This window comes from Aquarana catesbeiana, linkage group LG10 (assembly GCF_042186555.1).
Source record: "Aquarana catesbeiana isolate 2022-GZ linkage group LG10, ASM4218655v1, whole genome shotgun sequence".
NCBI classification, from domain to species: domain Eukaryota; kingdom Metazoa; phylum Chordata; class Amphibia; order Anura; family Ranidae; genus Aquarana; species Aquarana catesbeiana.
In genome coordinates this window covers 43,929,879-43,943,513 of record NC_133333.1, presented here as the reverse complement: position 1 = coordinate 43,943,513, position 13,635 = coordinate 43,929,879, and the positions used below count along the sequence as shown (strand labels likewise).

Below are 13,635 nucleotides of genomic sequence, written 5' to 3'. Positions count from 1 at the left end.
GTTATTATTATAACTTACAGGTAATATTGCATTTATATTCTGTGCAAGGAAACATTTACATAAGTCCCATTTAATTATTGGTAGCTTTGTATCTATGCAGTGTTAGGGCAACCAAGATAGATGAACAATGGTATGCTGAATTCTTTTATCCCTCAAAGTATCCCAATTAAAAGGGTCACAGCTCCTTCTACCATGGAGGGGGGGGCAAGTGTTCCTTGTGCCCAGACTGGGTTTTTACCAGGTTTAAAGCCCCAGCTCATAGAGGTAGGCAAAGACACAAAGTAAAGAGACTCTATTAAAGCAGTGTGACCCCCACCTTTAAGAGAAAAAAGCCTATTTGTACATGTAAGACTTACCTTTTGTTACGTCCAATATGTGTTTCTGCAGGATATAGAAAGGTTTTAGTTGGCGAGTGGATAAGGAAGTAAAGAATATTCAGAAATACAGATGAAATACAGCCAAAATGCCAGGATAAATATTTGCATGAATCTTATTTCTGCCTCTTTACATTTTATAAAGGTATGCTTTACAGCTAAAACTGGGAATAGACATGTAGCAGTGTAAGCATGGTGATCAAAATACATATTGTCTAAACTCTGCAGCAGGGGTAGGCAACCTTTTGAGCACAGTGTGCCGAAAAATGTTTTAAAAGAAATTGAGCGTGCCAATTCGATAACAAAAAAATGTCAACTTCACACTCTCAATCACGAAAATTATTTTTTATAAAGTAAATGCTGTAAACTACTTCAACATCCTGCACTCTCTCACCTCAGGTCAGCCCCAGTTCATGCACCTTCACATCTCAGATCACTACCCCCCCTGCAAATTTTCACCACTGTACCCCCTGCTCATCTGCCCCACCACTGTAACCCTCTGCACATCTGCCCCACTACTGTAACACCCTGCACATCTGCCCAACCACTGTACTACCCTGTACATCTGCCCCACCACTGTAAACCCATGCTCATTTGCCCCACCACTGTAACCCCCTGCTCATCTGCCCCACCACTGTAACCCCTGCTTGTCTGTCCCACCACTATAACCCCTTGCTCATCTGCCCCACCAATGTTCCCCCTTTCTCATCTGCCCCACCACTGTACCTCCCTGCACATCTGCTCCACCGCCATACCCCCATGCTCTTCTGTCTCACCGCTAAACCATCTTCTCATCTGTCCTAACACTGAACTTGTCTGCTCATCTGCCCCACTACTGTACCTCCTGCACATCTGTCCCACCATTGTACCCCCTGCTCTTCTGCCCCACCATTGTAACCCCCCGCTCATGTGTTCCACCGATGTACCAAGTTTCTCCTCTGCACATCTGCCCCACCTCTGTATCCCCCCACTCCTCTGCCCCACCGCTGTAACCCTCTGCTTATCTGTCGCACCAATGTACTTCCTTTCTCCTCTGCCCCAACACTGAACCCCCTGCTCATCTTTCCCACCGCTGTAACCCCCTTCTCATCTGGCCCAACACTGAAAACCCCCTGCACATCTGTCCCCACCACTGTAACCCCCTGCTCATCTGCCCCATCACTGTACTCCCCTGCTTTACTGTCCCACTGCTGAACCCCCTTCTCATCCCTCCCACCACTGTACCTCCTGCGCATCTGCCCCACCACTGGTAGTAAGTGACGCAATGGTTGAGGAATAATTTCAACAAATTTCCCAGAAACTCAACAGTAATTCCACAAACTGTCACCTGATTGTGTTTTTCTCAATTACAGTGAAATCCCTTCTTTCTGAGATTTGTAGTGGCAACAAAGGATGATCTCTGGCGTGTTCGCACACTCCACGTGCAGAGCCCGCCAGGAAGTCGGCACGGCACTGCGCTAATCACAGGCAGTGAAACATTTCCCGACCTCTGCAGCTGCACATCGGGAAATGTCTAACTGCCTGTGATTAGCGCAGCACAGTGCCGACTTCCTGGCAGGCTCTGCACGTGAAGTGTGCTAACATGCCGGAGCCCATCCTTAGTGGCAACCAAGCGAGTCATCTTCCTCCAGATGGTGGGCGGGGCTAGCAGGACTGTAATTGGCTTTAGCAGTGGCCAAGGCAGTCCTCCTCCTGGAAACAGGGACCCCCCCGCGCAGAACTGCACCCAATCTCTTCCCCATCACAAAAGCTGACAATTGCAACTACAGCAAAGTTAGAGAACCAAACAATGTTTCCCATCTTTTACAAAGGTGGGGTGTGGGGAATTCTGAAATTGGAATGCATTAGTGTCTCACTGACACTTCCCTGCACTGCTCTGCTGATTGGGAGGGAGTCGAGTGCCGGAAAAAGAGGCTTTGTGTGTCAGGGGTTGCCTACCCACGCTCTACAGCACCCAGTAATCATCCTTGTTTCATATTTAATCGGGATAGTTGGAAGCTGATTGGTTTTGATGTATTAAGAATTCTTTCTCATGTCATACTTTTCATAAATTAGCTCCAATATGATTTCCTCCAGGGCAGTTACCAACCTTTTTATGTCTATGTTTCACAATAGAGTTGAAGTTTCTAAATTTTAAACAGAAAAACTAAGATCTGGTTACCCACCTTACTGGCTTTAGGTGAAATAAGAATCCTTCTCAAAGGTCTATACAGTATGTATATGTTTTCTAGATCAAAATGTACAATCCCGTATATCAGTTATTACAGAGGACTATGAGCAATTGATTATCTGAGTACTTCAGCCAAAACAAACAACTTAGCTGTTAGTCTTGTTAGACCGCATATTGTCTACAAAGTAATTCTCACTATCAGCGATACAGTGTGTAGATCTGATAATGTGAAGTACTTAGATTATTCCAATAATCTATCTTCATGTGTTTCTTTTGCTGTCTCTGCTTATTGTAATTGTGTGTTGGCCTCTATGACATCAAGGTGGGAAGCGTGGGTGTCTTATACACCGATGATAAATGGCAGCAAAGAAGTGAGAATATAATTTTACAGAGGAGGAATTAGTCCTGGGTATTTTTTATCATCCTGTCTTTCAAGAAAGTAAATAGTTTTAACTGCAGTCCGCATTTAAGATTTAGGATATGTTGCTGTGATTTTTTTCTCTTGTCTTAGCAAGTCCAGCACCAACAAATCTTTGATGGGACTGTTTTATACTGATATATATATATATATATATATATATATATATATATATATATATATATATATTCATTCAGTTTTAAGGGTCCTCAAATTACAGGATACCTTAGAACGTCATAGTTGATATATAGTAATTAGGGATGGGCCAAGCAGTTCTGGTTCTATTCGCACCAGAACTTTTGAACACCGCAAAAATTCAGACCCAAATAACGTACCCCATTAAAGTCAATGGGCCCATGAACGTCAAAAATCAAAAGTGCCCATTTTGAAGGCTTAAATGCAAGTAATTGGGCATACAATGGTTTTAGGGGTCTGGGTCCTGCCCTGGGGGACATGTATCAATAAAAAAAAAGTTTGTGAAAAACTTCATTTTTAAATGAGCAGTGATATTTTGATTTTTAAAGTGAAAGCCTAAAATGAAAAATTCCTTCCAATATAGTGCCTGGGGAGTCCCCTTAGTCTATCTGTAAAGTGGCAGATCTGTACCATGTCTAGAATCTGCTTCAGCAATAATTACATTTATAAAGCCCAAAAAAATGACATTTTCCCTGCAAGCTGCCTTTATTTTGCACAGCAACACCTGGGGAGCCAGTGTGTATGATGAGGCCACAATGTAGTGCACTGGGAACAAGATTAGAGGTTTTTTTGGATACATCCTGGTGTCACTTTGATTTTGTATAGAAGTAACTGGTGCGTAAAAATTGGACTTTAGGTGTTGGTGGCACCTTCCCACCGTAACCCTATAGAGGTAATCTTAATAAAAGCAGGAATTGGCCTTCCTGTAAAAAATTGCAATGATATGCACCTGTCAAACAGGTGCAGAAAAATTGGTCTTTGGGTGTCAGTGGCGTCTTCCCACCGTAACCCTATAGAGGTACTCCTAATGAAAGCAAGAATTGGCCTTGCTGTACAAAATTGCAATGATATGCACCTGTTAAACAGGTGCAGAAAAATTGGTCTTTGGGTGTTAGTGGCACCTTCCCACCGAAACCCTATAGAGGTACTCTTGATGAAAGCAAGAATTGGCCTTGCTGTAAAAAATTGCAATGATATGCACCTGTCAAACAGGTGCAGAAAAATTACTCTTTGGGTGTCGGGGGTGCCTTCCCATCGTAACCCTATAGAGGTGCTCTTGATGAAGGCAAAAAAAATTGCAGTGACATGCACTTGTCAAACAAGTGCAGAAAAATTACTCTTTGGGTGTCGGGGGCGCCTTCCCACCGTAAACCCTATAGAGGTGCTCTTGATGAAGGGAAAAAAAAATTGCAATGATATGCACCTATCAAACAGGTGCTGAAAAATTGGTCTTTGGGTGTTAATTGTGCCCATGAAACCTACAGTATACCAAAAACATTCTTCCAGATGAAATGATTGAACACCCTCAAAGCTAGGCAGCCTCAAAGTCCTGCAGAGATTCCACATCCCAAAAAGACTTAATCAGTGACATTGGATACATTCTGGTGTCACTTTGAATTTGTATAGAAGTAACGGATGCGTAAAAATTGGTCTTTGGGTGTCAGTGGCACCTTCCCACCGGGCAGCACAGTGGCGCAGTGGGTAGCACTCTCACCTAGCAGTAAGAAGGGTCGCTGGTTCGAATCCCGACCACGACACTACCTGCCTGGAGTTTGCATGTTCTCCCTGTGTCTGCGTGGGTTTCCTCCGGGTACTCCGGTTTCCTCCCACACTCCAAAGACATGCTGGTAGGTTAACTGGATCCTGTCTAAATCGGCCCTAGTATAGGTATGAATGTGAGTTAGGGACCTTAGATTGTAAGCTCCTTGAGGGTATAGGGACTGATGTGAATGTATAATATATATATGTAAAGCGCTGCGTAAATTGACGGTGCTATATAAGTACCTGAAATAAATAAATAATAATAATAACCCTATAGAGGTAATGTTGATGAAAGCAAGAATTGCCCTTGCTGTAAAAAATTGCAATGATATGCACCTGTCAAACAGGTGCAGAAAAATTGGTCTTTGGGTGTCGGGGGCACCTTCCCACTGTAACCCTATAGAGGTACTCTTGATGAAAGCAAGAATTGGCCTTGCTGTAAAAAATTGCAAAGATATACACCTGTCAAACAAGTGCAGAAAAATTACTCTTTGGGTGTCAGGGGCGCCTTCCCACCGTAACCCTATAGAGGTGCTCTTGATAAAGGCAAAAAAATTGCAATGATATGCACCTGTCAAACAGGTGCTGAAAAATTGGTCTTTGGGTGTTAATTGTGCCCATGAAACCTACAGTATACCAAAAACATGAAATGATTGAACACCCTCAAAGCTAGGCAGGCTCAAAGTCCTGCAGAGATTCCACATCCCAAAAAGTCTTAATCAGTGACATCGGATACATTCTGGTGTCACTTTGACTTTGTATAGAAGTAACGGGTGCGTAAAAATTGGTCTTTGGGTGTCGTGGAGCCTTCCCACCGTAACCCTATAGAGGTAATCTTGATGAAAGCAAGAATTGGCCTTGCTGTAAAAAATTGCAATGATATGCACCTATCAAATAGGTGCAGAAAAATTGGTTTTTGGGTGTCAGTGGCGCCTTCTCACCGTAACCCTATAGAGGTACTCCTGATGAAGGCAAAAAAAATTGCAATGATATGCACCTAACAGTGGTCAAGGAGGGTTGCCAACCATTAATCATCCTTCTCCTTTATGCCACGTATTCTTGGGTCCTTTTGCAGGCTTTGAAACATGAGGTTGCCCATGCGCCTCAAATTTGCCGAGGCTTGAGAAGCAGACTCCTCGGGGTCACTCAGGATGACAGCATCTGGAACGTCCTCCACCCAGCCACATACTACTCCCAAGGGTCCTGGGGTTGGAAAGCCATCGCTTACAGATTGACGCATGTCTTCCTCTTCTTCAAAGCCTATGAAAGTGCCAGAATCCTCATCCTCCTCCCCTCTCTCCTCCTGTGTGTTCTGTGAAATAGGAATGATTGTGTCTGGATAAAGTGGGCCTTGAGAGGAAAGGAAGTTCTCCTCTTCCTCCTGCTGCTCTGCCTCCAGTGCCCTGTCCATAATGCCACGCAGAGTCTGCTCCAGCAGGAACGCAGCAGGGATTGTGTCACTGATGCATGCACTGTCACGGCTCACCATCCTTGTGGCCTCCTGAAATGGTGACAATACAGTGCACACATCCTTAATGATCAGCCATTAGCATGGGGAAAAAAAAAAACAGAGGTGGCCTGAGCCTGACGTTGTGCCGTTTTCGCACAGGTACTCATTGACGGCCCTCTGCTGCATGTATAGCCGCTGCAGCATTGACAAAGTCAAGTTCCACCTGGTGGGCATATCACAAATGAGGCAGTTTACAGTCAGGTGGATTTCCCACTGAATTTCAGCCAACCGAGTACTGACCATCTGAAATGGCTACAGACTCTTCTGGAAAGCTTTAGCACATCTTGCAACCTTAGGTATGTATTTAGGAAACACTGCACCACCAAATTGAGGACATGTGCCAGGCATGGCACATGTGTCAACTTTCCCTGTCTAAGGGCAGACAGGAGGCTTGAGCCATTATCACACACCACCATTCCTGGCTCCAGCTGGCATGCAGAGCTGCAAGAATCTCTGCTCTGGTGTGGTTCCTGTCCCCTAAACACACCAGCTGAAGCACTGCATGGCACCTTTTAGCCTGACTCTGGGAATAGCCCTTTAAACACTTAGGGGGTACCTGATGTTCATAGGACGAACTGCAGAGGAGGGCATGGAGGTGGCAGAGGAGGAGGAGGGGGTAGAGCTCACAGGTCTGGCATCATCACCACCAGCTGTATGGAGACGTGGGGGCACAACAAGCTGCAGCACCGAGCCCTGTTCTGCATCCTTTCAAGTTGCAAGCAGCGTTACCCAGTGTGCTGTGAACGAAATATAACATCCCTGTCCATGCTTGCTTGACCACGTGTCAGCAGTAAGGGTAGTTTTACGGCTGACTGCCTTGCCCAACGATGCCAAAACATTCCCTTCTACGTTATGATAGAGAGATGGAACGACCTTACATGAAAAGTAGAAGCGACTGGGAACCTGCCATTGTGGTACAGCAGATTGTGTGAATTCACATGAGGGGGCAGAATCCACTAGGCTGAAAGGCAGAAGTTGGAGAGCTAACAGCTTTGACAAGCTTGCATTTAGACGTTGGGCATGTGGGTGGCAGGGACTGTATTTCTTTTTCCCCTGCAGGAGATGGGGCAGAGAAATTTGCAGGCTACAGTCTACAGCTGGTGGGTAGAGGCTGCTGAGAGGTAATGACTCCGTATAGCAGGAGCAGACTGAAGTGGCTCTTGCCAACAGGCTGAGTGGTTGGACGTTAAATGCCTTGTTAAGTATGTGGTACCCAAATAGTTGGTGTTTTTGCCACGCTTGATGTGCATGAGACACAGTTTGCAGATAGCAACAGTGCGATCTGCTGCAGATGTACTGAAAAAGGCTCAGACAGCTGACCTTTGGGGAGTGGGCTGGGAGATAACAGCTGCAGAATGTGATGGAATAGGGTGGCTGCTCTCTACTCTTTCTTGATGTCAGCCTCCTTGGGGTTGTGCCTCCTCACCTTCAGTTTCCTCCTCTGCTCTATCTGGCACCCAAGTCGCATCAGTGACCTCATCATCATCATCTCCATCTCCTCCATCTTCATCATTACCACTGGAGACAACTTGGCAATACGCTGCGGCTTGGGGAACATGAATGCCAATTTTTCTACCAGTGTACCTCCCTCTCTCTAGGCTCATGTTCCTGTCATCCTCAACCTCAGAACCATCTGAATCCAGTAATGGCTGGGCATCATCAAGGAGCAAGTGCCTGACGCTGTGGTCAAATAACTCAGCTGACTCCTCAATGGCTGATGTTGGGGCTATGGCAAGAATAGATGTGGACAAGGAGACAGGTTTATCCACTCTGGCAACTGCAGGGGACTGCACACTTGTCTCTGCTTGTGTGACAGAGGATGAGGAGGATGAGGAAGGTTTAGTAAGCCAGTCCACCACCTCCTCTGCATGCTGTGGCTGGATAGCACGGGTAAACTCACTAAACAGAGGAAATGATGCCCTGCCTGAGAACTGAGCACCACGTCCACCTTTGCCTGTGGACACATTTGTTGCTGGCCCCCTTACAGTGCCTCTACTTGTTGTCCTCCCAGACACTATTGGGAGGGAGGGGTGCTTATAAGAAAATGTAAAGAAGTTGAAATCTGTACGTAGATGCACTTTAATCAATGTAAAGAGGTGTTTGGTGCATTTTGGTGCACTAATTTGAGTACTCACACTACACAGACAAACTTCATGGATACACTATAATATACTGCAATATAATGCGCCAAACATACAGTGACGCAACAGAACTATATGGCATTAAACTGGCAGTAACACACACAAAAGTAAATGGCGTTAAACTGGCAGTAACACACAAAACTATATGGCGTTAAACTGGCAGTAACACACACAGAACTATATGGCGTTAAACTGGCAGTAACGCAAACAGAACTATATGGCGTTAAACTGGCAGTAACTCACAAAACTATATGGTTTTAAACTGGCAGTAACGCACACAGAAGTAAATGGTGTTTAACGCCATATAGTTTTGTGCGTTACTGCCAGTTTAACGCCATTTACTTCTGTGTGCGTTACTGCCAGTTTAACACCATATAGTTTTGTGAGTTATGGCCAGTTTAATGCCATACAGTTCTGTGCATGTTACTGCCAGTCTAACGCCATATAGTTCTGTGTGCGTTACTGGCAGTTTAACGTCATTTAGTTTTGTGCGTTACTGCCAGTTTAACGCCATATAGTTCTGTGTACGTTACTGCCAGTTTAACACCATATAGTTCTGTGTACGTTACTGCCAGTTTAACACCATATAGTTTTGTGTGTTACTGACAGTTTAACGCCATTTACTTCTGTGTGCGTTACTGCTAGTTTAATGCCATATAGTTCTGTGTGCGTTACTGCCAGTTAAACACCATATAGTTTTGTGCGTTACTGCCAGTTTAAACTATATGGCGTTAAGCTGGCAGTAACGCACACAGAACTATATGGTGTTAAACTGGCAGTAACACACACAGAAGTAAATGGCGTTAAACTGTCAGTAATGCACAAAACTATATGGCGTTAAACTGGCAGTATCGCACAAAACTATATGGTGTTAAACTGGCAGTAATGCACACAGAACTATATGGCGTTAAACTGGCAATAACGCACACAGAACTTTTTGGCGTTAAACTAGCCATAACGCACACAGAACTATATGGCGTTAAACTGGAAGTAAGGCACACAAAATGATATGGTGTTAAACTGGCAGAAATGCACACAGAACTATATGGCGTTAAACTGGCAGTAACGCACACAGAAGTAAATGGCGTTAAACTGGCAGTAACGCAATCAAATAGACGGTGTTCAACCGTGACTAAACTGATGCTATCTGAACTGTCCCTACTCTAGCTATACACTAATGAAAAAATTACTGACACGGCTTCACTCCACTACACTGAAACTATATGAGCTGTCCCCACTCTACACTAATGTATGTATGAATGACACGGTCTTACTACACTACATTGAAATTATCTGAGCTGTCCTTACTCTAGCTGCACACTATGCAAAGCTGAATGATGGTCCTCCTCACTACACTCACCCTATCCCTAGACTGACACTAAACTAATATTCTACACTGACAATTGAAGCAAAATAGCACAGTATAGCACACTAACTAACTAATAGCACTGAACAGAGCCCTGTTCTATCCCTCTCCACCCCAAAATCACACTGAAAATGGCTGCCATTGAAAGAATACTTTTATACTGTGGGGCGGGAATGAGCCGTGATTGGATAAAGTCATGATGACAGTGTCCAATCATGACTCTAACAGTACTCTGTGCCCTGATTGGCTGAAGCTTTCACTGCTTCAGCCAATCAGGGTATGCAATGCACTGTTCAGCGCCGCAATGCATTCTGGTCGGGTTCGCAGAACGTCCGAAAGTTCGGCCCAAACTTATGCTCTGGCCGAACCGTTCGCCCTTCCCTAATAGTAATAAGTAATTACAATTATTTTATTTTTTTAACCTGTTGAGTATAATGATCAATTCTTCGTAAAGCCTTGGTAAACAAAAACAAGATGAGAATTAAATTACAGTATCACAAGCCTCTGTGTTGTATTATATCATTAAGCATATGTAAAGTCTCCAAAAAAAGTAAATTATTATTTATAATGGTTTTCCACTTTTGAGTAGAAAGTAAGAAGCCTGTTGGTTGAAGGAAATGTAACCAGTGACTCTGGCAGATGAGTGTGTGAATGTGTGTGTGTGGGGGGGCATGATCTTGTGGATCTAGCCATTCATATGGTCAAATCACTTGAATATTGAATCACGTAAGCTCAAACTCAATTAAGGCAAGGCAGCACCAAAGCCCAATTATCCATAAGGACCCTTTCACACAGGCTGCCTAATTAGGATCAAGAAATAGGTGAGGTTAGCCTGTATCAACCACCAATTTTTGTTAGTTAAAAAGACAGGCTTATGTCAGGCAATCAACCGCATAAAGGATGCGGGATACCGGTCAGGGATGTCCTGAAGCATACAAGAAAAAACAGAGAGAAAGTACCTCTCAAGAGGACAGAAGACCCTCAGGCACTGTCTGAAAAACCAAGCCAATATTTATTAAACAATTACAAAAAACACCACACAAAAAATAATTTGACAATTCATAGAAAAGAGGGCTATTGTGAGTGACTAACACTGGCCCTACATATAAAATTGATAATGTTGTCCATTAAAAACAAAGGGAACCATGGCCGAACATACCACAAACACACTCAATTCACCACTCATACACTGATGATTGAAACAAAAGGCAGTGAAGCTAAAGTGACATGGTCAGTGGATCACTTTTCAGAGGCATGGTATAACAGGTGTGCGGGTAGAGATGGATGGAGACCAAATGGAAGTCCAGAGGCCAATGAGCCTGGTGGAATTAAACAGGAGCTGGCCGGGGTAAATTCCAGGGGGACACAGCAGGGGTGACCGGCAGTAACTGACAGTTCATCTGTTTGAGCAGGTAAGCATATTATTATGGCAGCATCAAGCACAGCAGATGACGCAGGTGAGCAAATCGACCTCACATTGACTCAGACTCCAAGCCATTTGCTGGGGAGAAGTATGGCAAGACATGGATCTTGGTCGCTGTCCGGGTGGTGAGATAAATATCCCCCTATGTATGACCACATGCTTCCCCTATTGTTCTTGAGCCAGCCTCCCCCTCCTCCTGCTTGCTGCTATCATCCATCTCTGTATATATGATCTGCTAGATGCTGCGGGCTCATCTGCTGTGCTTGATGCTGCCATAATAATATGCTTACCTGCTCAAACAGATGAACTGTCAGTTACTGCCGGTCACCCCTGATGTGTCCCCCTGGAATTTACCCCGGCCAGCTCCTGTTTACTTCCACCAGGCTCATTGGCCTCTGGACTTCCATTTGGTCTCCATCCATCTATACCCGCACACCAGTTATACCATGCCTCTGAAAAATGATCCACTGACCATGTCACTTTAGCTTCACTGCCTTTTGCTACAATCATCAGTATATGAGTGGTGAATTGAGTGTGCTTGTGGTATGTTCGGCCATGGTTCCCCTTGTTTTTAATGGACAACGTTGTCAATTTTATGTGTAGGGCCAGTGTTAGTCATTCACAATAGCCCTCTTTTCTATGAATTGTCAAATTATTTTTTGTGTGGTGTTTTTTGTAATTGTTTAATAAATATTGGCTTGGTTTTTCAGACAGTGCCTAATTAGGATCACCTGTCAGTTTTTCAGGTGGACCCGATCGGACACTGCATTGTCCTCTATGGAGTGGCAGATGTCAGCGCTGACACCCACCGCCATCTGATCCTGTCTGATAAAAACAGAAGGATGGTGGTCCTATTTTCCATCTGTCCAGCAGATCGGATCAGATGACATTGGATGGAAATGTACAGGCGGTCTGTTTCCATTTGATTTCCCCAAGGAGGAGAGCAGGACTGTATCCGTGTCTGCTCTGCATAGCGGACCTGTCATCTGCCTGCTCAGCAGGGATCAGCAGAGACATCCTCCACTGAGCAAGCGAATTCTGCATAGCGGAGGCACCCATGTGAAAGGGGCCTTAGGTAGTAATCTAGGGCCTGGTGGATGTCTGTTGGGCCCAGGTACAACCATCATACTCTTGCAGTAAACCAGGGTGATAAGCCCAACTTCTATCAACTGCCTAAAAATGCCTAATTTATTTTCAATTTCAATTGAAGTGATGAGAGAGAAGGCAGCTGCTTCCTTGCTCAGAGACCTATTGCACCCTAATCCATCTCTGGTGAGCCCAACCTAAAGCTGGATCTACAAACCAGAGTCTCAGTATTATTTTTTTTCTGTATTTTTCGCTCCATAAGACGCACCTGACCATAAGACGCACCTAGGTTTTAGAGGAGCAAAACAAGAAAAAAAAAATATTCTGAACCAAATGGTGTACTAAAATATTTTCCAGTGCCCATGAAATGCAGCCTGACCTGTGCCATAAATGCAGAGTGACATGCAGAGTGACCATTGCCAAAAATGCAGAGTGACATGCAGAGTGACCATTGCCATAAATGCAGAGTGACCATTGCCATAAATGCAGAGTGACATGCAGAGTGACCATTGCTGTAAATGCAGACTGACCTGATGTTATCTCATCTGGCTGACAGAAGGCAGAGCAGTCCGTGCAGCCGAATGCTCTGTCTTCTGGAACAGAGTAAGGCCCAGCCAGGAGATCGCCTGGCGCCACGGGGGGTGGGGTGGTTATGGATGTCTGCCCCCCGCTCTCTTGACTCTCTTCCAGCGGTGACAGCGGGGAACGATGCCGTTGGCGGCGGGGGGCGGTGCCTGATGTATATTTGCACCATAAGACGCAGAGACATTTTCCCCCATATTTCTGGGGAAAAAAGTGCATCTTATGGTGCGGAAAATACAGTAATTGATAAGTGAATATAGTCGTTCTTTATCAGAATATTATTTTATTTTTTTTTTATAAACCATTAATAGCCAAGAAGACAAAATGATCTGATAGGCTTTTTGCGTAAGATGAAGAGATTGCATGCAGTGGTGTTGAACAAGGGACTCTAAGAGACTCTTTAAAGGAATGAAAGTAAATTGATAGCAAGTGTGTAAATGGCACAATGGTTGGAAGGAGAAGATAAATAGGCAGGACATTTTAATATTTAAAATGGAGTTCATGTCCAGTGTGCTTGACTAAGACTCTATGAGATGCCTGCTATTACAATTATAATTCAGAAACATTTTTTCTGTACCGCTTTCTGATTTAGATTCACTGTCCTGCCGTCCTCTATTGTAATGTGCAGTAAAGCTGCTTCAGTGCAAGGGCTCTCTCAATGGACAGGAGGTATCAGGAGGTGGAGCTTAGTCATGAAGTCAGCAGCAAAGTGAAATTAAATCACAGAGGAGGAGCATTTCAGAGGCTTTTCTGGCTGGAAAAGGTATGGATATTAACATGCAATTTTGCAGTGATACTAAAGGCTCCCTTTTTTTTTTAAGAACAAAA

At 44.4% G+C, this 13,635-nt stretch overlaps 1 protein-coding gene across 6 annotated transcripts in view; it reads right to left on the bottom strand.

Moving 5' to 3' along the window:
* Positions 1 to 13,635, bottom strand: part of LOC141110635 (cell adhesion molecule CEACAM1-like) — a 165,261-nt gene that overhangs the window by 60,020 nt on the left and 91,606 nt on the right. For all 6 annotated transcript variants that reach the window (XM_073602088.1, XM_073602087.1, XM_073602085.1 and 3 more), the window contains exon 8: positions 357 to 381. In XM_073602088.1, coding sequence (XP_073458189.1) covers positions 357 to 381 — 25 coding nt within the window. The remainder of the gene's footprint in view (positions 1 to 356; positions 382 to 13,635) is intronic.